The sequence below is a fragment of the Camelus ferus genome, chromosome 32 (assembly GCF_009834535.1).
Source record: "Camelus ferus isolate YT-003-E chromosome 32, BCGSAC_Cfer_1.0, whole genome shotgun sequence".
Classification (NCBI taxonomy): Eukaryota; Metazoa; Chordata; class Mammalia; order Artiodactyla; family Camelidae; genus Camelus; species Camelus ferus.
Genome location: NC_045727.1, coordinates 16,258,734 through 16,284,400, shown reverse-complemented (window position 1 = coordinate 16,284,400; position 25,667 = coordinate 16,258,734). Strand labels below are relative to the sequence as shown.

The 25,667-nt window shown below is 47.6% G+C and overlaps 1 protein-coding gene across 1 annotated transcript in view; it reads left to right on the top strand.

Moving 5' to 3' along the window:
- Positions 1–4,712, top strand: part of SEZ6L (seizure related 6 homolog like) — a 159,303-nt gene extending 154,591 nt beyond the window's left edge. Inside the window, 1 exon segment of the mRNA XM_032471244.1 lies at positions 1,487–4,712. Within this exon segment, the coding sequence (XP_032327135.1) occupies positions 1,487–1,516 (30 nt within the window). The 3' untranslated portion in view covers positions 1,517–4,712.
- The last annotated feature ends 20,955 nt before the right edge of the window (positions 4,713–25,667 follow it).

Here is a 25,667-nt window from a genome sequence, read left to right as displayed (position 1 = left end):
CATCTCCCAGTATTTGGGGGCATGAACTTGACTTGATCCTTGTCCCTGCTAACCTTCCCTTCCTCCTACTCACTCTGACTTCCTGTGTTGGTTATCAACTGCTATGTAACAATATTATTGCAAATTTAGGAACCTAAAAGGATATACCTCTACCACCCCATAGATTCTGTAGGTCAGGAGTCTAGGCACAGCTTCTGTAGGTCCTCTGCTCCAGGATTCAAAGACTACAATCAAGGTGTCAATCAAGGCAGCGGTTTCATCTGAGGCTCAACTGGAGAAGGTCCACTTCCAAGCTCCCATGGTTGTTGATGGCATCCAGTTCCTTTCAGGCTGTTGGAATGAAGGGCTTCATGGCTTGCAGGCTGTCAACCTTAGTTCCTTTTCATGTGTCCCTCTTAAGGGACTAGTGCACAACATGGCGGCTTGCTTTTGCAAAGTCAGCAATAGACAGACAGCGTCTCCTTTCCAGATGGAAATCACAATCCTATGTAATATAAACATAGAAGTGACATCCTGGTCCCTTTACTGTGTTCTCCTGGTTAGAAGCAGAGCATAGTAAGGGGAAGAAATCATAGAAAAGTGTGAATACCAAGAGGATGGAGATCATGAGGACCACCTTATAGTCTGCCTACCACACTTCCATCTCTCATGAAGCACAAATGTAATCGCTTAACTATGTTGACCTATGGGAACTGTAGATCTCCTTTCAAAACATGTGACAGTGACCCTTTCTGGAGCCAAGCCTATGACTTCTTATATCTCCCTGCTCCTCTGCCCTGGGGGCCTGGAGTAGATTACACACACTCCATGAATATTGGAGAAATTGAACTGATTGCTACCTACATGTTGTAGCCATTTTAGATGTGGCACTGGTAAGAAGAGGTCATATGTTGTTTTACATTCTGCATAGTTTCTTTCTGACTCCTAAAAGAAGGTCCAGCTGATGAAAAATAGCATGTTAGAAACTATACCTTATTAATACTTATTAGTATATGTATCAGTTACTTAGTGCTATGATAATGCTGAGTAACAAACAGTCCCAAAACTCAGTCACTCAAAGCAACAAACATTAATCTGCTCATCAGCCCAGGGGACGTGTTTCCAGCTCATTTCGGCTGGGGGATAGTCCTCGTTCGGCAGTCCTCACTCACACATCTGGGACTGGCTGGTGGTTGGCTGGGTGACTCAGCTCTGCTGTCTGTTCCCCTCATTTTCTTGCTGGTGGAAATGGCCATCAAGGCAGGCTCTGCTCATATGATGGCAGAGGGGCAGGACACAAGCAGAAACACACATGTGCTTTTCAAACCCCTCTTTTGACCCACTTTCCCCATAACCCACTGGCAAAAGCAAGTCAAGGTCAAAGAAAAGAGACTGCAAAGTCACATGCCCGATGTCTTGGATGCAGAGATGGGAGAAGATCCGGAACCAATTTTGAGTCACTGTGCCACACAACGGGTTAACAGATCTGGGCTTCTCTCTCTTGCAGGAAACAAGAGAGTATGAAGTTTCCATCTAGAGAGAGCTCCACTTGAGAAGGGAACTTACAGACAGGAATTCAACAACAGCCTCCTCGAGAAATTCATCCAGAGACCACGTGGCATTTGATGGAAACCCCAGAGTGTTGACTGTCTTTTCTTTAGACTCTTTATTGAAGATTTGCTGTTTTCTTCACTGTATTTATTATATTTAAAATCGAAATAGGTGTGCTTGGATGTATTGCAGCTGCAGCCAAATTCATGGTACAGCCTCAATCCTGAAGCCAGCTGGAGGGCCTACAAAATGGCAAATATAGCAGCAGGGGGAAGAGAAGGGGAAGAAAGAGGCTGAGTTTCTCCCAGCAGCGCTGCCGTGCTATGGCTACATCAGATTGCATGCATCTTCGCAATCCACGCCCATGGCGTTTTTTCCTACAAATCTAAGTCCCAAGATTAGGTTGGAAAGGGTGTTTCTTGTTGAATTAACTTGGGTTGGAATTTAGCATGGGTCCTTAAACAGGTCTGCTCCAAAACCCACATGTGTCCTCCCTTCCAGTTTTCGCAGCTTCTCAAAGGTCCCGCCCCATCCCCACCCCAACCCCCCACGGCCCCTCTGAAGGCAGCAAAGGTGTTACCACATCGACATTCCCTTCTACTACCCTGGCCTCGCTGGATGCCGGCAAACTAAGAAAATGTTTTCTCTCCATAAAGGCGACAGATGACAAAGGAAAATTTTCAGAGAAGATGAGAGGTTTGAGAGTTCCAGTGAAGAATTGGATGAGGGGGAGCATTAGGTAAGGGAGTCGAGCTAATTAAATGTTCTTTCCTCTGACACTCTTTCAACGATGAAATTGATGCTCCAAGTGCCAGAATTGTTCAGCGAGGCCACCCTCAAGCTGCGAGAATAGATCCGCAGGCTTTGGACGTGTGAGCAGCACCCCCCGTATAGTTAAAAGGGTTTGTGTAGCAGGAGAGACATCCAGGGGTGAGCTCTGGTCCCCTCTCGGGGTCCCGGAAGGCCAGAGCCCTCAAAAGAGAGGAGACTCGAGTGCACTGTCACCCTAAGAGGTGACACCTTCAGAATACACTTGCCTTCCAGTATTTTGCGGGGAGAGAGGGTCCTCAAAGAAGAAACTACTTTTCCAGTGTTTGAAGCTCTGCCCAGATGTTGGATGGTGGCATGAACACTTGACATGGACCATGGAGGTGCAGAGGAACAGGGCCACGGGGATTAGAACCATGACAGCATCCACCCCCATCACACGATTCGATCTCCGATGGGGAGAGAAGGAGGGGTTCCAAGCCAAAAAGGAATTCTCGGCATCTCATTAATACTATGAGCGTCCTTGTGTGTTATCAGGGTCCTTTCGCCCTAACCCAGTGGGACTGGTGAGTGTGTGACTATCTTCCAGAAGATTCTTTTCTAAGTAAGTATAAAGAGAAGGCAGAGGGTGAGGCTGCAGGGAGGAATCGTGTGTGTGAGGCTGATCCACCTCCCGAGGGATGGCCGATGGCTCAGAGAGGCACACGGGTCCAGTGGCTTTGAGGGCCCTCTTTGGCGCCTTCCCAGGCTCTCTAGAATTGTTCTAAACTAGCTAGTTTTCAAACCAGAAAAGACCTTTCTGGCTGCCACGGCTTTGGGAGAATGGCCGGGAGTCCACGTTTTTGGTAGCTTGCCTGGGAAGCATCTGGAACGGAATACAGCAGTTGGCTTTGTGCGCACACACCTACCCTTCCCACCCCCAGCCAGGAGCTTGGACCTCAGTCTGGAGGGATCTGAGGCCCAAGTATTTCCCTCCTGCCGGAAAAGCATCCCCCACACGTGCTCCTTCGAGCTTGCATTCGCGAAGCACCGCGAGATCAGTAAAGGCTGCCCCCCTCAGCCACTCCGAGCCCCCCCACCCCCGTCTTATTCGGTCATTTTCTAAAGTCAGAATCTGGTCTTGGCTTTTATTTCTATTTGATGCTTCTTCTAAACCTAACCCTGGGTCATCCGAACGAAGAACTCTATTAATGATTTTTAATTTTAGAACATACTATGGTTATGTGAACACTAAACACTTGCCTTTCATAAAGACTGACGAAATATACAATCTTTATGCTAACCCTGTCCCCTAAAACTGGCCAGGCCGTGGCCCAGCAATTCTTCTTGGTTGTTGGACGGACAGAGAGGTGTTGATTTTTATTTTGTTTTTCCAGGATACCAGTGTCTTTGTTCTGTCTTAGAAGTATGACACCTGTAACCATGTTTTTAAAAGTTTGTTTTAGCCTAAAGCTGGAGTGGGCAAGCTTGACAATGTACAGTGTGATTGAAAAGACAGGTTGGTGTCTATTTTTCTTTTCGAAATACCTGAATGTGTCTTTGTAATAGGTAAAGGTAAAACAAATAATAATAATAGTGCCAAAAATGTACCAGGCATCTCATTTCCGCTCACGTCATGTCTGTTTTTTATAAGACCAATGTGAAAACCCACTGGGATTAAATATTTTTGAATCGGATACAATCTTGAGAAACTCAAGAATGGACTGAACCTTCCTACAAGCTACTCTTTGTTTTGAAAACATCGGGGAAACACGTTTACAGCTATTTCGAGCTTCAATGAATGAGTGTGATGGTGTGTATTACATGCTAATTCTCCTAAGCTGTATCTGTCAGCCACCCCCAACCCCGGGCTTATAAAAATGCACGCCCTCCACCCTCTTCAGCTTGGAGCTCATCCTTCTGCTGTTTGTCGGGGGCAGGGGGTACAATTATTGAGCCAACTTGATGGCCGTCCTTACTTCGTTCCATAGACATGCTTTAAAAATGATCTTCTGAAGCCAGCTCCTTGGAGAGCCTACAGATCCTCAAGCTGATAGCTTTGGAAACAGCCAAACAGCCCAGCAGGAAGCAAAGTGGCTCTGTAATCGGGATGGTTGTATAAGCAGAAAGGACTTGGCAGATATATGGGTAGATTCAGGCTGAGCGTGAGCCTTGGGCAAAAATGACCTTTTCTTTGGGGTCAATCCAAAGGGTATCGCTTTCCAATGCTCTTGAGGGGCCACTGGGTCATCTGAGGCCAGGTTTGATTGAGTTGTTCAGCACCCCCCAAAGGTACGCTTTCTCCTGGGGAGTTTCCATTTCCATTTGATGTCCAAACCGAATAAAAATGCAAAACAAACTTTCTAAGCTAATGAAATTAAGTCATTTTCCACTTTGTATATACTGATGCTAATAAAACAAATGAAAAAGAGTCAGATCAGTGGGGTTTTTGTTACAAAGGCTCCAGGATGACACGAAGTGGCATGTTTCCAGTTTCTGGGGGTTCAGTTGGGGTAACACCCACTGACACTTTGAATGCCAAGACAGGACGACCAACTCGGGACTGGTTCCGGGAACATTTGGGGAGTGTGTGGAACGAGGCATGTCCTGCTGCCATCTTCAGACATACCGCCATCCAGGACACCAGGAGCACCAGCGTCCGAGGGCAGAAGAGGGCGGACAGCCCAGCTCGAGCAGACGGCAATGCTCAGGCAGTCGCTGGACCAGAAGACGCCCACCTGCCTTGGCCCTTTGCTCGGCCTCCCAGTTCGAATGTTCATCAATTTGGGAAACACCGTCACAGGACACACCTAAAAATAATGTTTGGCCAGCAATCCAGGCACCCCTTAGCCCAGTCAGAATTAGCCATCGCAGCCTGTCTCCATTTAACAAATAAAGCAGCCATCCAGGTGGCACCCAGAAGGAAGGGAGACAACTCCTGACAGATGAGCACCAGCGATGATACGTGCGGAGAATGACGAGGACCCGGATGAGCCAGGTGAGGCTGTGGCTGGGAGTGAGTGGCCCAGGAGGTGATTCTAAGCTAAGGCAGGGAGGTTGAGCAGAGCCCTGCAGGGTTGTTGGGGAAGCTTTTGGGCGGAGGGAGCACGTGGAGGGAGGACGACGAGAACCTAGCCCCTTGGAGGGACAGCGGGTGTGGCTGAGGGTAGGGGAAGGTGTTGCTTGGCCGGAGGGGGCCAGGGAGGCCGGACGTGTAGGTAACCGGAGGGACAGGACCGGCTCTGTTTAATGCGCCCTCTGGTGGCCATATTGGGAATCCAATCCCAAATTGGGTAATTCAGGAGGCTGGGAGCTCCAAGTTGGCCCTTTATCTCACGGACAACAAATGCGGGAAGGGGGTCGGGGAGGAGGCACGTGGGGAAGCATCCCGGTGGACGGATTGACGTCAGGCGTGCTCCTTCCCTGCAGGTGTCCAATCATCTTCTAATATAAAACGAAGGGTGGGGCTTCTGAAAGGTCCCCTGGGGAGAAGCTTTACCAGTGTAGGGGGGATGGGTGGCACTGGCAGGACTAGGATGAGGCTGAATCAATCATGGGCTTGTCACTCAATCAGTTCTTGAACTGAGATTCCTTGGAAGGACAGACAAGGTGAAAGACAGAAAGGCAGCAGGATGCTTTCAGAAACCAAGATGCTGTTTCCAGTGCCCGGCTGCCTGCAAATTTAGAACAGTAGTGGAGAGACAGCTTCCCTTGAGGCCAGAACCCACCTGCACTGGTAGATGTGCTTCAGACAAAATGAGCAGGATGGACGGCCCTGGGCCAGGAGAGAGAGAGCCATAAAGCAGTGACCAAAGAGATCCCTGCCAGGATGATGTAGCTGATGACATTAACAATCATAGAAATAGTAATAGCTAATAGCTGGCATTTATTGGCTGCTTGCTAGTTCTTTTTGTTTTGTTTTCTACATTTTAAATACACGTTTTCTTTGAGAATAGTTTTAGATTTCCTAGTTATTTGATGCACTTTAATATCTCATTTACTCCTGTGAGGAAAGAAATTAGTATCATTCTCCTTTGACAGATGTGGTATCTGAGGCTCAGAGAGGCTAAGTCACTTGCCCAAGTCCACACAGCTCATCCAGGAGGAAAGGGGACCCAGGAGGTCTGGATCCTGGTCTATGTCTAGGGTAGGAATGGCTGAAGGCCAGCCCAACCAGTGCTATCTCCTCCTAGGGCACCCAGAACTGAAGCAGATTTTAGCCCGTGGACGCCCTGAGCACAGGGATTCTGCCTCACTTGGCTTTGTCCCAGGACTGTTTGGCTGGGTTCAGCAGTGGCGAAGGGCGGGAACTCTGGGCTTGAATCTTGACTTGATCGATGATTAGCAGCTTATTGGGGTGAGTGGACGCAGGTAGAGAGGTGATGCCTTCCTACATCCCTGTGCAGCCCCCGGATGTGGAACTAATACATCCCTATGTAAAAAAAAGGAGGAAAACAGAGAAAAGATTTCACCAACATGGAACCTAAAAACAAAGGTAAGGTGTGAATGCCACTTTCTCGAAAGTTCTGTCAACTTTTCAGCTCTTGTGCCCCAACCAACCTCCCATTCCAAGTATCTCCCCCTCCTTCCTTCCTTCCCCCTCTGCTCTCCCCAACCCGTTTCTCTCCATATTATGACTCTGTTGAAGAGTCACGAATCCCCTGCCCTAAAACATGGTATAGTAGTTTCAACATGAATTTCATGGCTTACAAGTTTTAAAAACCTACTTTTCATTTCCTTACATTTCCAGTATCTTTTTTTATTTGCACTCAACTAAGACATTACCATTTTAAAACAATGCTGTTCGTATGACTGCAACGTTGTTGCCTGGGACACATAGGCATTCTGAAAGATTCGCTGGAGGAATGAATATCCACTAGCAGAGAAATCCAAGGTATGACCAGCGTTGAGAGCATGCTGGGCCCCTTTAAACCGCCAGGTGGCAGCCTCAGCAAGGCTTTATTGGGAGGTCGCACTAATCCTAAAGTGACAGTCACACTTCACTGCCTCAATGGTTATTTTCTTTGGACAAAGTCAGCTGATGAAATGGATTGTTTCTGATACAAGAGGTTTCAATTTGGAAACTTAGTGGACTGCCCTTGACTCTTGACAAAGAAAGAGATGAACATCTCTGGTGCTTCATCCTTGCCCATGAAACAGACCCAGATGGAATGTGTTCTGGGTAAAAAAAAATGGGCCCACCTTGGACCCTGGTCTCGTAGTGTCGCCCTCAACCACTCTTAAGTCCACAGAAGATTTAAAAGAATCTAACTTTTACAGCCAGTCTCTCAAGGGAACTGAAAGGAAGGCATGTCACCCAAGGAAACTTCTTGAAAATTCTGCCACCCAATTCTGTCCCGGAGAGTCTCACGTTCCTGGGGACCTGCTCTGCTCTCTCTCCCTCCCCAAACCCCAGCTCGCTCTCCCCACTTGCAGATCTGGGGTCCCCTGCTCACCTACCCCCATCCCCTACCCCTGACATCTTTCTTCCTTCCTTATAAGGCTGCCAAATTAGACAGTAAATATAGAGGCTACCCAGTTAAATTTGAAAATCAGATTTTTTTTTTTTAAACAACATATAAATCTGTAATATAAGTAAGTTCTGACTCCACGGGCACCTGACTACCCTCTGGCCAATTAGAGTTTCCGTGGTTAGTTCAGAGATGGTCACATGACCCAAGCTGGACCAGTGGGAAAGTACAATTTTGGAATTTACTTACTACTAAAATGTAGTCATCCTTTATGTGAAATTCGAATTTAACTGGGCATTTATCTACCAACCCTACCTCCCTCTTCTATAAAAGCTATAAATGCCTTTTCATTTCTCTAACCCCCAGCCTGCAGGACCTTCCCTGGTCCTCAATCTTCTTAGCAAGCAGGGTTAGCAGAAAGGGGAGAGTTTATTATTTTGAGGTTGTTCACAAATGCAACATACTCATTCCCCTCTTCCCATTTTTGTTGTATTGCATGTGAAATATATACATGTATAAAAATGGCCCAGGCTGATTATAACAACTCAAACAACCCACTGGGCTAGTAAGCAAGCCCTCTAGTCCCACATCCTTAAAATATTAATATGCAATGTTTGATGAGGATCCTTCTATACCATTTCCTTTGGTCTTAAAAACACATAGGAGAGATTTAGTTTTCCTCAAAAAAAAAAAAAAAAATCTGCACCTTGCTCTCCTCCCGCTTGACAGAGGTGGGGGCAGGACATGTCTATCCCACACATCTCGCCAGGTCATTACACAAAGCTCCAACCCATTCTTCCCAAAGCTGAGTTATAGTCCATGGTGTGCTGCATCGTAATTTATTCCATTTATCCCACAGAAATACAAGGCACTGGGGTGAGGATTTTTGTACAAGGTTGTTTATTACGGCAGAATTTGTTGTGTCAAAAGCTTAAAAGAATACGGAGGACAATCAGTAGGGAACCATCATGCTTATTTATCTGAAAGGCTTTGCCAGCAGTTCCAGAATTCCTCTTCTCCCATCAGCCAAGCTCTAACCCTCGGGACCCCACCTGGATGGAGACTCTTCTACCTGGACCTCGTGTCTACAGAAGCTAAAGTCCAACTCTGCCTCCTCAGCGTCCCTCCCGCAGAGCCCCTCCTTCCTGAATTTCAACTGTTTTCTACTGGAGAATTCTCTGAGAGGTTTAATCACAACCAAATTATAAGGAAAGAACCGTACTTTTATTGCAACATCGTGGTCAACCGACCACGTGCCTCTTTAGGAAGACCCTGGTACATGTTGGTCTAGATCTCAACATATTCCAAAAGCAAGGTCCCTTTTTTATCGCAGGCACGACACATGCTGGTTGTAATGGAAATCTAGGCTCCCGTCTCTTGGTCAAAGCGCGCCTCAGTTTTGCTTTGGGGAAGCAAAGAGAGAAGGATCTGAGCCCACGTGTTGGGTGGAGCAGCCCTACCTCCGGCCTCTATGAGCACCTGACCACAGTCTAGCCAATCAGAGGTTCCGTCATTAGCTCAGAGGTGGTCTCATGACCCAAGCTCGGCCAATGAGAATCAAGCTTGTTCTGTCTGTGCAAGTGGCCAGGCTGCTGGAGGGAGGCCAGGACCCGCTGGCTGCCGTTGCCATGTGGGACAAGACTGGCTGTGCATGAAAATAAGATCAAGAAAAACAAATCCCAGAAACGGAAAAAAAGATTCCTGGTGATGCTGCTGTTGAGGCTCTTGGATCCAACTGGACTGAAAGGCAGACCTGCTTCCTCTTACCTTTGCAATCGTCTGACTCAAACCTTCTCTTTGGGTTGAAGCCAGTTTAAGCTGGGTTTCTGTCCCCTGAAACTAAAAGGTGTGTTGCTAACAGAACAGTATTTTTATGTCACGTAATTGAGAAAATATGTTTTGTGTACATGCCTCTCTCCCACACACACACCCCCACAGAGCTATTAAGAATTCAGTCATAGTCACAAAGCATCTAGATACATCTGAAAATGTGTAATATTTAGGTAATGTGCAGACAATTCTGTATCTCCTAATAACTGTTGTATGCCTATATTTAGGTAATGTGCAGACAATTCTGTATCTCCTAATAACTGTTGTATGCCTAAGGTCAAGACTCACAGGTAAGAATCAAATACTCTGTGGGAGGAGGGGTAGAGCTCAGTGGTAGGACGCGTGCTTGGCATGCAGGAAGTCCTGGGTTCAATTCCCCAGTACCTCCATTAAAAAAAAAATGAAAATGAAAGAGGCCAAGTTTAGAAAAAAATTAAAAGAATAAAATACTCTATGTCGGTGGCTTGCAGGCATCCGGAAGTGCTGGAGAAATGCACCTGGGAGCAGCTCTCAGCCCCTGAGGGTGGAGTTGAGGGACTGACATCCCCGCTCTCACTTCCCTTGAGAGACGCGACTGTGAGGTATGTTTCTACGCTGTCCCTGGAGTTCCCAGTGGGGCTGGACCTCTGCTGCCCGCAGTGCACACTTTTTGTTGGCTTCCTTCCCTTCTGAAGATTACAGCCGCATTCTCCTTGTGCTTCCTGGCCTCACCTCTCCGGCAAGCACTTTTAGTGGCATCCTGACTCAGGGTCTGCTCCTGGAGAGCACCAGCCAGGACAGCTACGTCCAAACTCAGGGGAACCAGAGCCAACTCACACCCCCAGATTAAGAACCCCTGTTCCGGAGGACTTGACACATCCCTCAAGGGGTGCTCACTGCAGGGTCACCTGACACCTTATGTTAGCGACTTACTTCAGGAAAACAAACCCAACCGGCAAACCCCTGTAAACGCCTTGCACCTGATGCTTTAACTGGACATCAGATGCTGATATTTTCTGAACTCTTCTCATTCCCGGGACCCTAGGGCACAGGCAGGCTGTGCTTTTAGGGGCATGATTTACTGCTTCCTGCCAGTTCTGCCCGTACCGCAGCGTGTGAGAACTCCTCCATCAATGGGGAATGGCCTTCTTACTGCGTTAAGGCTGCTCCCCTTTATGTCCCTCTAATCTCCCTGCGGGCGGGAAGAAGTCCTGGAGCTGATGCGCCTTCCCCACCTGCTAAGCCCCACTTCCTGTCCCCTGTCCCTTTTAGAAGAGGACTAGAGAGAGACAAAACTGGCCTGACTGTAACGAGCGAGGGCTCTAGACAGATGCACCTGGCCGCACCACTTAATAGCCTTGGGATTTTAGCCAGTGGCCTCGGTTTTCTCATCTGTAAAATGGGGCTGGTAGTAATAACAGCCACTGTCTCTAGTTGTTAATGAGAATGAAACGAAATAAGGCAAGTAAAATGCCTAGCACATGAGAGTCCTTGAGAAATGGAGGGTTGTGTTGCCAAATATGAGACTGTAGCCACAGGGTGGCCATCTTAAATGTCTGTTGAATGAATGAATGAATGAATGAATGAAATAACAGAGAAGCCCCAGGTAGAGTCAGTACCTCTTGCCATTCTCAGAGGCCCTGGGTCCTGCCTCTCCCACTCACTTGCCGTACCTGAGGGCAGCGGAAGAGCCCCATGCTTGGTTTAATGCTCTGCTATCAATGTCTTGAAATTCTTAATAATTTTTGAACAAGGGGCTCTGTATTTTCATTTTGCCTTACAAATCGTGTGCCCGGTTCCACTTGTAGGAGGCTCACAGGGTCTTCCCAAAGTCGTGTCCTATGAAAAAGCATAGCGTGCCTAGGAGAGGGGCAGAACCTGGAGAGGGGAGGGAGAGGGAAGTCGTGTACAGAACCAGATCCATAAACCTCTAACACAGCCTGGACACTAGACTGGGGTTCAGGGCTTCCAGAGGCACAGGACTGACTGATTATTGCTGATTTGTCCCTCCACCTGCAGGAGGGAAAAATACAGGAGACGGAAGTGGGGAAAGGGCGGGCCAGCAGGGATTCACTGGCTAATCAGGTCCCTCCCACCCCCTCCCACTCCTTGCTCTGCTCTGTTTCCTTTTTCTCTCCTTAAGTTCTCCCCCACAACACACTTTTTTTCTATTTCCTTGGACCTCTGTGTTCTAAGTTAACAAGCATCCTTTTCTGTCCTTCTTTCTGTCCTCTGTCTCCTGATTCTTTCTCTTTTTGTCTGGTCTCTGACTCTTTCTGTTTCTCTGCTCCATTTCTCTCCTGGTCTCTGTATCCTGCCCTCCCACCCCCACCACCACATCACCCCATCACCCCTAAACCAGCTCCCTCTCCCAGGGACCTGATTGTCAGGCTGTGCATATCGTGGGCTGCCTGGAAACCTGCCTCACGTATCCATGGCTGGATTTTTCCTGTGTCCACGTCTGTTAAAAAATATCTTTTGACCTCTGAGATTCCATCAGTTTCATTCCTAAGCTTTGTGATTTTGAATGACACAACCGGAGGGTGTGGAGGTCCCTGCAGGTCCTGGTGGGTGTTGCCCTATGCCCAGTCCTCTGGCTCCTTCCCCTCCCACCCACTCTGGAAAGGCGGAGGTGAGCTGAGCTGATGACAGTTCTATTCTCTGGAGTCTGCCAGCGTGCGTGGCAGATGTGCCCAGCAGTTGTTTCTTAATCCTGCTGAGCCATTTGCCACAAATCCCTGTTTTGTCACAATTTAGCTGTGAATTTAAGAGAGCGACATGAGAGGGGGGAGAGGAGGAGCAGGATGAGAATGTGAAGCGTCCTGGGGAGATGTTTAAGAATACAGCCAGGGAGCCAGACATCCCAGGGTTCAAGGCTGGCTGGACACATAAGGTCTGAATAACCTTGGGCAGAGTGACGGCTAACAAGTGTTAAGCACTCACAATGTGCCTGGCATTGCACTGAGCTCTGTGGAGATGCTCTCATTTAATACCCCCAGCAACCCTGTAAATGACAAACCAGCATAGAGAAGGAAGCTGAGGCTCAGAGAGGCTGGGTAACTTGTCCAATGTCACACAGCTAAGTGGTCACCCTTCAAACAGACTGATTTCTGAGCCCAGTGCCTGGAAATCTTTTGGGGATGGTGCTCCTGGGACCCAGTGCCCTGACCACCATCGCAGTCCCCACGGGAATGTCTCATTCATCACAGACCCACCTCTGGGAACTGTGTGGCTGCTTCTAGTTCTGCCCCCCCCCCCCAATGGAATGGAGTCCGTGAGGTCTCTGCAAATTTAGGGATCCAAAAGACCCTACTTGTCAGGGAAGATGGGTAATTGAGTATAGGGCATTTCCAGCAAGTGTTGGGGAGACTGGGTCCATTTCCTGAACATCCAGCGTTTCAGCCAGCAGCCCCCCAAGGCATGTCTCTAGGCCGCTGGAGAAAAGCAAAGAGGGCGTGGAGAGTTAACCAACCAACCCCACGAAACACAGCCCTGCCCTTCAGACAGGCTCTTCTGCAGGGAAGGCGAGATGGCCAGCAATCTAAGACAATTTTTCCTTTTCACATTTGAATATTTCTGAAATCAGGGTGCATCTTACAAACGATGCCCTTGCATCACGACCTGACAGGACTTTCAGTCTACGGGAAAGAACAGTGAATCCTCCAGGCAAAGACGTAGTCCTCTATTCCATGAACTGCGGTAGCTCAAAGACCAGCTCTCATTGGTCCAAGCTGATCACGTGCCAGTCGCTGGCCAATCACTGGGCCTCTGGTTGTTACGCCTTAGTCAGGTGCTTCTCCGGTTAGTTAGGGGTTGGGGTCAGCATCGTCTAGCTAAGCAGGTGGACCCACAGAGGGACGGTGGTTTCTGAGAGAAAATCAAAGTGTTGCTGCCAGAAGAGAGGGCTGTGGAAGCCGGGCAGGAGGCAGGAACAGCTGTCGCCGCTTCTACCCAGAGTCATTCTGAGATTCGGTAAGAACATTGCCTGAAATACTGGGCCCCTAGTACGCGCCCAGCACACGTGTCCGCTGCTACGTTGAGATGTCAGTTAAGATGTTTCACCTGAGCCTGCGAGGGCTTCTAGCCAGAATTCCCAGTTTACAGAAAATGCCCAAGATGGAAGAACGGGGCCAGTGGCACCGCCACGAACTACTTGGGCAAATCCGAATTGTTAAATCTAAGCAGAGGGCATGCAGGTGATCTGTGTGTGTTCTTTTTACGTGTTTGGGAAAGAGGACATGAAAAAGGTAATGAGATACTGTCCACCTTCTAGGATAGACGTAATTTTAAAAAACGGAAAATAGTAAATGTTGGTGAGGATGTCAGGAGATTGGAACCCCTGTATAACCACTGTGGAAATAGTTGGGCGATTCTTCAAAAGTTAACCATTGAGTTACCATAAAAGGCGGCAATTGAGCTTTTAGGTCGTATAGGTCCAAATGAATAGAAACCAGGGACTCAGACAAATACTTGTACGTGGGTGTTCATAGCAGCACTGTTTACAGTAGCTTTAAAAGTGGAAACAACCCAAATACCTATTAATAAACAAATGGATAAACAAAGCTGGGTGTATCTATACCATGGAATATTATTCATCATAAAAAGCAATGTACTGACACAGGCTACAACTTGAATAAACCTTGAAAATACTATTCTAAGTGAAAGAAGCCAGACTCAAAAAGTCACATATCGTATGATTCTGTTGACAGGAAATACCCAGAATAAGTAAATACGTAGAAACAGAATGCAGATTGGCGGTTGCCAGGAGCCGAGGGGAGGGGCGAGGGAGAGTAAATGCTTCATGGGTGTGGGATTTGCTTTTTCACCCATTAAAATGGTTTGGAATCAGAGGCGGGGCTGCACAACCCTGTGAGTTACCAAGTGCCCTTGAACTGCTCACGTTAAAATGGTTAATTTTAGGTTATGATGTGAATTTCAAAATTGGTGATTTTTTTGGGGGGGGGATTAAAATAATACATAAAAAGCCCTCCCAGGAACTATCCACAGGTAACTAGGGAAATGAGTCAGGGGAAGAGAGGCAGTAAATAAGGGCATAACTTGCTTAATGAAATTCTGTTCCACCCTGGAACCCTGGGAGCCAGTGTAGACATGCACCCTAGCCTCCCCATTCCAGTTACCAAGAGTTAATTGTCCCTCACATCCCACCAGTGGTTGGATGACAGCTGCTCTCAGAGGGTGTCAGCTCTGTGGCACTGCTGGCATGCCACCTGTGCCCACACGTGGGGCTCTCCAGAGAAAGCCCTCAAGGCAAGGAACACAGGTGCAGAGAAATGGTGAGGGCCTTGAGGATGGGTGGCATCTCCTGCAAATTCAAGATGAGCATCCATGACAAAACAAAGACCTTTCTTCTGTGGCCAAATGGCTGATGAAATCCAGAGCAGATAAATATAACCGTTTCTCCTTTTGTAGTTGTGAGGATGGCACAGTGTTTGCTGAATCTCACTGAAGATTGTTTTCTTTTTTTAAACGTGTGCCACACCCAGCTCATTAGGCAGCTAGAAAGAGGTCACCAGCTCTCCTGCTGACAGCGCCCCCATACCTGGCTCACCTGCAATTGGACTTTTGCAGGCAGGTCACACACCTCCCAGAAACATCTCCCCAAATCCAGCAGACTCTCAGGGTTTGTGAAAAACATATGCCCCTCTCTTGTCCCTATGTGCAAGTATGTAAAAGTCATGAATCCTTAAAGCAACTAACTGAACCTGAAATCTAGCAAGACACGCTAGGGTTCCTGGGAATGAAATCCACGAGGTAGGAAATGCCAGCCAATGGGCAAGTCACCTCCTCTTGCCAGAGCCATCTCCTCTCTCCAGCGCTGTGATCACACGCATTTCACAGACAGCAGTCACCGCATCTGTTGTGCTGGTGGCTTCAAAGAGGGAGTCAGAACGACTTGGTGATGCAGAGAGGAATGGAATACAGACCCAGAATGCTGGGGGGAGGGGCAGAAAATGGCTTCATCTTCATCATTCTGCATCTCTGTCTTTAGAAGGTCAAGTTGGCCATGTCAGAGAAAAGCCCCAGAAGGTGGTAATTTTGCCACTGGCTTTAACAGACTGACTGACATGCATCCCCCACCACAGTAGCTGGTGTGTGCTGAACCTGTCACCGCCTCTGCAAAACATTGCTGGTTTCCACGGAAACAAAAAAGCATTTACCGAAAGAGCTGCTGGAAATTTCAAGTCGAAATGTCCAAAACTGTCCCTGCTCTGTATTTTTTTCTAAGACCCGATTGGAAAGAGAAACAATAGCACAACTTGGCAAAGACAAAGGAAGATAATGATAAGAAAGACTTGATACCATTTCTAGATCCCAACGTCCTGTCTAGAATCTGTCCTTTAAAAAAAACAAGCTCAAGGGAGACACTGGGTGAAGCAGATGCACTGGTCCACAGGTTTCTGACTTCTGACAGGATTTTATGGCCAACGAGCCTACTTGCTTTGCTGTTCATGGAGTTTAAATCTTGACAGGACAATGCAGCAACATAACTCTGAATACACTTGCTTAAATGAAGCTCCTGCACGCCAATCTGCCTCCTACTCTCTGAGCTAAAAAAGAGCTCCTCAACTCGGATGATTATATACCTATTTTTTTAAATCCACTCTGTATGGCGGTAAAGTGAAATGAAAGATAAAGGCTCCCTTTAACCGTTGTCAGATTGGCATTCCAGAAGATGAAATTTTCTTTTAAACTCCTAAAGAAGATGTTGAACTAATTTCTTAAAAATAGACTCAAAAAATAATTAGACAAACTGGAATTTTTTGAAATCTCTCTAGTGTGATAGAAAAACGTGTCAGCAGCATCCTCCTACTCTAGTCTCTGAATTTAGTTGGGGCCATTCGACAATGGTGGCCTTATTCTCTTGGTTTTTCCCATGATTCACATAGTGGAAAACTTCTGCCTTGTCCATTTCACATGTTGGAATCACCTTCCTTCCTTCCAAGGAATCAACCTTGATTCCTTTTTCTCCTTCAGCCCCCATGTATCAGTCAGCTCAGGCTGCCATGACTGGGTGGTTTAAACAACAGAAGGTTATTTTCCATTGGTTCTGGAGTCTGGAAGTCCCAGATCAGAGTGCCAGCATGGTCAGATTCCAGTGAGAGTTCTCTTCCTGACGTCCAGATGGCCACTTTCTTGCTCTATTCTCACATGGCACAGAGAGAGAGAGAGAACTCTCTGGTATCTCCTCTTAGAAGGCACTAATCCCATCATGAGGGTCCCACCCTCATGACCTCATCTAAATCTAATTGCCTCCCAAAGACTCCCACCTCCAAATACCATCATGTTGGGGGTTAAGATTTCAACATATGAATTTGGTGGAGGAACACAATGCAGACAGAGGCATCCCCATATCCACCAATCACCCAATCTTGTTCATTTTGTCTCCCAAATATCCATCAGGTTCTTTTTCTCCTGTCACCACTACCCCTATCCTAGTTGCAATGCTTATCATCTGTTGCTAAGACTAGCGCAGTAGCATCCTAGCTAATCTCTCTGCTCCCACACTTGCCCTCTTCAAATCTACCCTCCATGTCGTAGTCTTGTTTTCCAAAAACTGAGGCCAATGGATAGAGTCTGGAAGCCAGATATCATGGGAAGACATATCTGAGAAGTTCACTCACAGTTGATGCTCTGCTTCTTGGAAATCCCAGCCACCATCACCACAGCTGAAGTCTCCACTGCCAGCTTCCTTGCCTCCCGTGGAGTGAGGCTGGGGTCAGGCACAACGTCTATTGCACCTGCCATGGTAGGAGGCACGGCAGCTGTGGCACCCAGGTGCCTGAGCACGCCAGATTCGGGGAGACTCTGCTCCTCCCATCATGTCTAGACCTGGATGAAGCTCCTTGCAGCAGGACCTGGGATCTGATCTCCCCAGCAGCTTCCCAGAAGGGCTGGGTAAGTGTAGGGACTTAATGCTCTGCGGGATAAACTTTGAGCAATGAGCGTCAGGAGCCAGGAGAAAGCCTCTCTCTCCCTCTCCTCAGTGAACTGGTCTGTGGCCCAGCGTTTCTGCACATCCTGTCCACAGACACCCTGTGTGACAGAGCGTCCGGCTGTGCTGCTTCACAGCGCCTTGAACTTGTTCCGTCTCCATCTTTGGCTTCTGCCCTCTCATCTTCACCGCCTGCCCACATATCCCTTCCTCTGTATCAGCGTGCCTATCTTCCCACTGTGCGTCCCTGCCCCACCACCAGCACCAAAGTCAGGTGCCCCTTCTCTGTACTTCCACAGAAATCTGAATTATTGAAACCGTTAGCTTTACTGAATGCTCCTCCGTTGCTCTGCCCTTGTAAACTGTGAACTCTGCTGGAAGCCAGAGCCATGCTTTATTCATTTCTTTCTTTTTTTTATTGAAGTACAGTCAGTTACAATGTGTCAATTTCCAGCATACAGCACAATGTCCCAGGCATGCATATATATATATATATATATATATATATATATATATATATATATATACACACACACACACACACACACACACACACACACACACACACACACACACACACATATATTCGTTTTCATAGTCTCAGTTTATTTTTTTGTAATCCCCAACACTTAGCACTGTGCCTGGAGCACTCAGGATTTGCAAAACTGAAGCGCCCATTGAGAGTTACTTCGTGAGACCTGAAATAGTGGACAAGATTTCCTTAGACATGATACTCGAGGAAGGCATTCCTGGACACAGAGGCAGCCTGAGAAAACACCCAAAGTCAGAAAAATGCTGGAGTAGAGGGGATAAGCAGGGCCAGGTAGGTTGACGCTCTCTTGGAAGGTCTTGACAACTAAGCCAGTGATCTGCATATCTTTTCAGTGGGTAAGCTGGGAGCCTTTGAAACCAGGGAGTTGCTTTGGAAACTTTAAACTGCCAGTGATGCGTAGGATGAATGGGGGCAGGGGACCCAGACTGGGGAATTGCGCGAATCGGAATTGCTATGGTAGCCAAGAGACTGAGAAAGAGATGCTTGTGGGAGAGACCGTGGCGGTCAGGGCTACTGGGTCTAGCAAGCGCTTGGGCGCCGAAGGAATCGACGTTGGCGTTTAGCACTCAAAACAAGGGCTCTTGTTTGGAGAATGGTGCGGCTGGCAGTGGAAACTGTCAAGACAGGAGGAATTTTTGGCTTGGAGCTGGGAGGAAGGGTCAGAAGCATTTTCATAAAAGATGACACTGTTTTGCTGCAACACATGCAGGCACACACCAACACTCACACCACCACCACCACCACCACCTCACTCACCATCACCACCAGCCACAGCTGCCAGTCAGGTATGGTGGTTCTGACTTTCATGTTTTCCCACCACTGCTTTTATCATGAGCACTGGGCCCAGAAGTAAAATCACATTTCCACAAACTCAGAGGGCAAGAGTCTTCTGTCTGGCCAATTTATGCTTTCAGTGTAAGGTGAGTCAGCAGAAATGAAAGTGTTGGCTGCCCCTTCGTTGGTTCCCTGCGAAGTTCCATTGCTTCATGTCCACCTAAACACTCATCCCCTGGGCACATACTTCTTGAGGCTAAATGAATAAATTCCTTTAGGGACAGACAGTGTTACTGGGGCAGCAGAGAAAGCCAAAGAGTCCGGAAGAAAAAGTGCACGTTACATAACAATAGGAAAATTCCTCTTCCCTTACACCAAGTCATCACTCTTCTCAAAGGGAAGGCTCTTGGAGGCTGCGTATCCGAAAGGCTGTGACTGTTATTGCTCTCATCATCATTTCCACGTCGCAAGCGCGATGCAGCGCCCAGCTGGGGCTGTTAATTGGCCAGAGAGTTAAGAGCATCAGTGGAGCCTCCTCTTGGACTGTTGCCACTAAGGGAAAGATGGAGAAGAAAAGGCGCCGTCCCTGCCCTCGGACAGTACTCTCTGACCCACGCAATTCAGGCACAGAAGATCATTGAAAAATAAGAGACTGGAGGCTAGTAAATACAATATTTTCAGTGTGCAAGGAAAACACTCAGGAAGGGGTGTTTGGGGAGCCCAAGAGCATCGTCTTGGGATGGAGCAGTTTGGAGGAAGTTCTCTCTTCCTTTTCATCACGTTATTCTGGGCGGGCTTCCCAAAGATGATACATCAAGATGGAAAGAGCTGTTAAATCAAGTGCTTGGATATTACAAAGTGATTCTGAGATAAGGGAAGAGAAATCCATTCCAAAAGGGAGAGTGATCGGGGGAATCCAGCAGTTTCTAAGGCAAGTCCACAGTTTCTCAGTGTGGCCCTCAAAACATCTGCACCAGAACCGCCTGGGCAGCTGGCAAATGCAGACCCCTCCCCAGGTCCCACCCAGAGCCTCCGATTCAGCTGGTCAAGGGTGGGGCTGGATGGTCTGCATTTTAACTCAGCCCCAGGTGATCCTGAGGCATCCTAAGTTTGAGAACCATGGCCAGTCCTTCTCCTGGGTCCTCCCATCCCTGGAATCGCTCTCCTGTATTCAGTAACTTATTCAAATTTGTGCACTGAGTCTCTGCTATGTGCCAGGCTCTGTTCTAGGTACTTGAGATGCAGGAGAGAATGAAAGGGACCAGGTCTCCACCCTTCTGGAGTTTATATACAAGCAGAGGAGCCAAGCAACTAATAAATATACAATAAATATGGAATGTGGTGATAAGCATTTCGGGGGAGCCAGGCAGGACAGTGGCTGGAGAGGACTGAACGAGTGATGTAGGACATCAGAGGTCCTCTCTGATATGTGGCATTTGAGCAGAAACCCAATCCTTCTGAGTGCCCTGGCGCCCACTGGCTGGTGTGCCCTTTCCTCCAGCTCTTCCTTACCCTCCAAATTCATTCATTCACCGATATTGTGGGCTTCGTGTGTGCCAGGCAAATCCCCCCAGCACCCGCCGCACAGCCTCATTAGGGTTGCTTAATTTTCACTCCCTGCCATTCTCAGCAGTTCTGCAGTTTTTCACAGCCCCTCGTGGCCCCCCAGGTCTCTTCCACACCCTCACATTCCATGACCCTCCACCCACCCACCTCCTGTACTTCCATTGTTCTGAATTTCCAACTTCCCAAATCAACAAGGCGCTCCGAACATCACACGCCGTAGGACACAGGCTGCAGAAGGCTTGGCAGGGGCTGGATGATGGCCGGAGCTGCCGGGAGTGGTGAAGTCTGTGAACAGCAGTAAACTCCTTCATGATTACATCAGCTCCTCTTGTGGTTAAGCAAGATCCTGAAGTCAGCAGCTTGGATGTTAAAGGGTTAAAAGTGTGTGAATAAGGAGGCTGGGAACAGGAGGGCACTAATATGTCTGATCACCTCTAAACCAGCCTATGTGATTCGTGTCATCCCATGTGCTCCTTACAGCAATGCTATGAGCTTGGTATTAAGCCCATTTTGACAGGTGGACAACTGAGGCTCAGAGAGCTTAGGTAACTCGTGTCTAAGGCCACCCAGCCAGTGATGGTTGGAGATGGGATTCAAATCTGGATCTGAGTCTCAAGCTCCTTGCTTTCTTCCACCAAGTGAAGTGTGAGTTTGTAAAAGAAGATGTTCTGAACAGTGCATCTCAGGTTAACAGAGATCATGACAACTTTGCCAGCTAAAGTCTCAGAGGAACTTTGAGTACACCACCCTTCAGTCCTAGGTAGGGCAGATGTGTCAACGAGCAGGTTGGGTTTATGATAATCACATCGTGACCCGACCACCCTCCCACGCCACCGCCGAATCAGCTGGGTAGAATCCGGCAGAGTTGATAAGTTACTACCTTAGACAGGTATGAGCAAGGAGGAAATGCAGACTAAAAGACAACGAAAAGGAAGCTTGTAAAAAAAAAAACCCCAAAAAACAAAAAAAAAAACACCTGAACTAAACCCTAATGCATGTGGTTCAGGCTGTTGCAAATTCCCAGGTGTGTGAAAACCAGATTAGTTAATCAGAAATGCAAAGAGGACTTAGCTCGGTGGAGCTGTCCTCAGTTCACGTACTGAGCCAGAGCTTGTAACGGTGATCCAGGTGATTTCGTGTTGTGGCTCCGCGGGACTCACCTTCTCCCTCTAGGAAAGTGACCGGTGAGGCTGAGACTTCTGTCTGGTCTCTTCCAACTTGCTTCTCTTTCCCTGGGATCCAGGAAATTCTGGCCACCTGCAGTGTGCAAAGGCAGCTGGCCAGGCAAGGAAGCCGGCGCCAGGTCCCGGGGCCCCTCCCTGGAGGGAGCAAGTTCCTCTCGGGTTGCAGCTGCAGAATGTGGGAGGAGACTGGGGGGACGGGATGGAGAGCAGCGGTTTGGACATCAGCTGCGTGAGTCATGCCCCAGGCAACTTTTCACCGGAGTTGCAAATTCCAGTAACAGCAGATCAGGGCCATCTCTCAAGGGACTCCTGACCAATCAAAGATGCCTCTGGCTCCATCTTGGCAGGTCTGAGTCCGCAACCAGATAGCTTATCTTCACAACCAGATCCTGAACTTTTTCTTTGCTCGGGTCGCCGGGCTTCCTGAAACCAGGAGGTTGTTCTGCCCTGAAGTTGGAGATGTTGGGTGATTGCCATTGTCAGCAGACACCACGTCTGAGTCTGGCCCCTCGTCCACATAGAGATGCGATTTCCTTTTCCCACGTCCTGGGAGGACGAACCAGGTGTTTTTCCTTTTGCCCCTCCAGATCCACTCTCTGGCTTTCTCTTGTTCCCTCCCCTGAGGAGGCTAACCTGTGTGGTTTCCATCAATGGGCTCCCTCCCTTCTGGTGTCCAGTTGGTGGCCGAAGAGGAGATAAGAATGCAGTTAGAGAGTGAAGTCACTCCTCCCAGCTTCCTCTGTGTGGGGTCCCACGGGCTGACTAGGTCCCTTATGGGAAGAGTACAGCCCTCTCTCAACAGGGTATTGCCAGATTCTGGTAACCACTCACCCTTGTTCTTTCAGGCTTGGGTGGGGTGTGTAACAGCTCCCCCTGTCACTAGCTCTGGGTATTGCACCATCCTAGAGATTTCCTTAAAGTCCGCCCACTCCCTTAACTAGACCCTCCTCCAGTGACCCAGTGGGAGTGCACCATCTTTCCACTTCTGGGCACCTGAGTGATACTGATCATTTAGGTAAAAGCCACCCTTGGGGAGGAGGGGATAGCTCAGTGGTCGAGGGCATGCTTGCATGCTCAAAGTCCTGAGTTCAATATCCAGTAACTCCATTAAAAATATAATAAATAAATAAACCTAATTACCTCCTTCCAAAAATTTCTTTAAAAAGCCAGCCTTGCCCACCTCTCTTCCCCCTCCTGTTGCTGCCACCCTAACCTACTCCTTGTCTACAAGGACTATCAACAGACAAGCGTTATTCAAAGAGCCTTTGTGGGTGTCGAGCAGAACCCATGTCAGCCCACTTAGCTCCCAAGCTCCTTCCCGGGGCTTGAAAGGCCTCAGCCTGCTCTCTGAACTCCCCTCCCTCCAGGTTCCCCCTGCCCTCCCCAGCCACATGGGCTTCCTGCCCAGATGGTTCACACTTGTAAGCCTTCCTCCCCTCTGCCTGCTGCTAGGTCCTGAGGTGGTCAAGTTTAAGGCTCATTCCAACTTCCCAGAGGCAGATTTTTTTTTTTTTTTTTTTTTTTTTGGCATCATTCTGCTCCGGGAGTTACAAACTCACGTGCCTACGGAACATGTCAGATAACGTAAACAAGGGAAGTGGCCAAGGCTAATAAAAATCATTCAGCTCTCTTGGTCTGGCTTGTGTTTTCCCACTTTTGACAGAGACCTGAAAGCTGAGAAATAGTTCCTTCCTACACACACACACACACACAGTGCAGCGTCAGTGCTGGGGGCAAGTGACAATCCTTGGAATTGAGCAGTAGGGCGGGGGTGCAAACGGCAGCCAACCTCCTACCAGCCCGTTTGCTGTTCTGCAGAAATCTGGCTCATCGTGGCTAGAAGTTGCCATTTTTCAAGAGAAGCTGGAAATCCAGATTTGTATGTGGTGTCTCCTAATTTTTTGAACTTGATAATTTTTTAAGTTGAAGTGTAGTTGATTTACAATGTTGTATTAGTTTCAGGTGCACAGGAAAGTGATTCAGTTATACATAGGTATATACCTCTCCTTTTTCAGATTCTTTTCCATTACAGGGTTATTGCAAGATATTGAATATAGTTCCCTGTGCTCTGCAGTAGGGCCTTGTTTATTTTATATATAGTAGTGTGTATCTGTTAATCCCAAATTCCTTATATACACTCCCCTCTTCCCCTTTGGTAGCTGTAAGTCTGCTATGTCTGTGATTTTATTTCTGTTTGTAAATAAGTTCATTTGTATCATATTTTTAGATTTCATGGATAAGTGATATCATACAATGTTTGTCTTTGTCTGACTTACTTCACTGAGTATAATGATCTTGAGGTCCATGTTGATGCAAGTGGCATTATTTCCTTCTTTTTATGGCTGAATAGTATTCCATTGTGTGTGTGTGTATGTATATATATGTATGTATGTATATATATATATAATTGCACATCTTTATCCATTCATCTGTTGATGTACATTTAGGTTGCTAACATGTCTTGATTGTTGTAAATAGTGCTGCTGTGAACATTGGGGTGCTTGTATCTTTTAGAATTAGAGTTTTCTCTGGATGTATGCCCATGAGTGGAATTGCTAGATCATATGGTAGCTCTATTTTTAGTTTTTTAAGGAACCTGCATATTGTCCTGCATGGTGGCTGCACCAATTCACATTCCTACCAACAGCGTAAGAGGGTTCCTTTTCCTCCAAACCTTCTCCCACATTTATTATTTGTGAACTTTTTAACGATGGCCCTTCTGACCAATGCGAGATGACACCTCATTGCAGTTTTGCTTTGCATTTCTCTCACAATGAGCGATGTTAAGCATGTTTTCGTGTGCCTGTTGGCCATCTGGATGTCTTCTTTGGAGAAATATCTATTTAGGTCTTCTGCTGTAAGGTTGACAATTTTTAAAAGCCCTGTGCAGACCACACTGAAGGTATCTTCATGCTGGATTTAACGGAGAGGCCACTAGTACTCAGTCACTGCTGTATATTCAGTGGGCATAGCACAGAGTATACGTCGAACAATTCTGTGTCAAATAAATAGAATAAATAGTCTTCCCCAGGTGACTTCTCGGAGCTTAAAAGTAGCTGACAAGCAGTACACCTTCCCTTTATTGGAAATGTAGAAGAAGTGGGTTTGGAATGGGGGGGTGCATCTCCACTCTAGCTGGGAGCTTTAAGATCCGTTGCTCCTGAGCTCAGAGGCAGCCTGAATGGAATTCCATGAAGATGAGATTTCTGTGCCGCTTGGTCTGCGGCTGATGGGGGTCGGTATGCACTGATGTGCCCATGCTGGTTTTTTATAGCCTGCATCCATCCTGATGGCCGCTGCCATGGTGTACTGGTTGTTAAATAAGTTTAATATCAACCCCAACTGGATGCGAAGAAGGTCGTCGTCTGTTACCACCAAGAAATGAAGGTGGTAACATGAAGGGAAGGAAATGAAGGTGGGAAATGAAGCATGTTGTCAAAACACAGTCTGATTCATTTAGGGGTTGAAGTCTGTTTATTCCAGGTTTTGTAGAGGGCTGGTTCTCTTAAAGATCTTATGAACCCAGCCATGCTTCTAAGGTCTGTTTTGCCATCACAAAGACTGATAGGTTCTCAAACCTACCTTCCATGATTAGTCAAAGCTATTCCAAAGCTTCTAGAGAATTTGGAAGGACTAGAGTGGTCCAGATGAGGGTAAGGAGCAGATCAAGTGCCGGGTGATCCAGGGGAAGACAGTGGCAGAAATAGGCAATGGCTTTGGAAAGAAGTTCTAATTAATCCACTGACTCCAGTGTATAAAGCAAGCTCCCCTGGGCTTCACAAGCAGCGGGCTCACGTCTGGTTCTACCTATTTGCACTGTAAGCAGGAAGTTCACCGTCTGTTCAGACGCTAAATAGATGTTAGCAGCACTTTTTTGGATCAGCTCAAGGTGATTTAGATTTGTTCTTGGAACCCATTAAGCCTCTGATAACGCGGAAGTGGGGCTCTGCTTTCTGGACAGATAGAATTACTCCTCTGTATATGCTAACCAACCGAAGTGTGTCATCCAGTGTCATAAAGCCATTTGGAGAGATTTGCAAACTCATTCCCTAGGATTTCTGACTCACGCTTATCCTGAC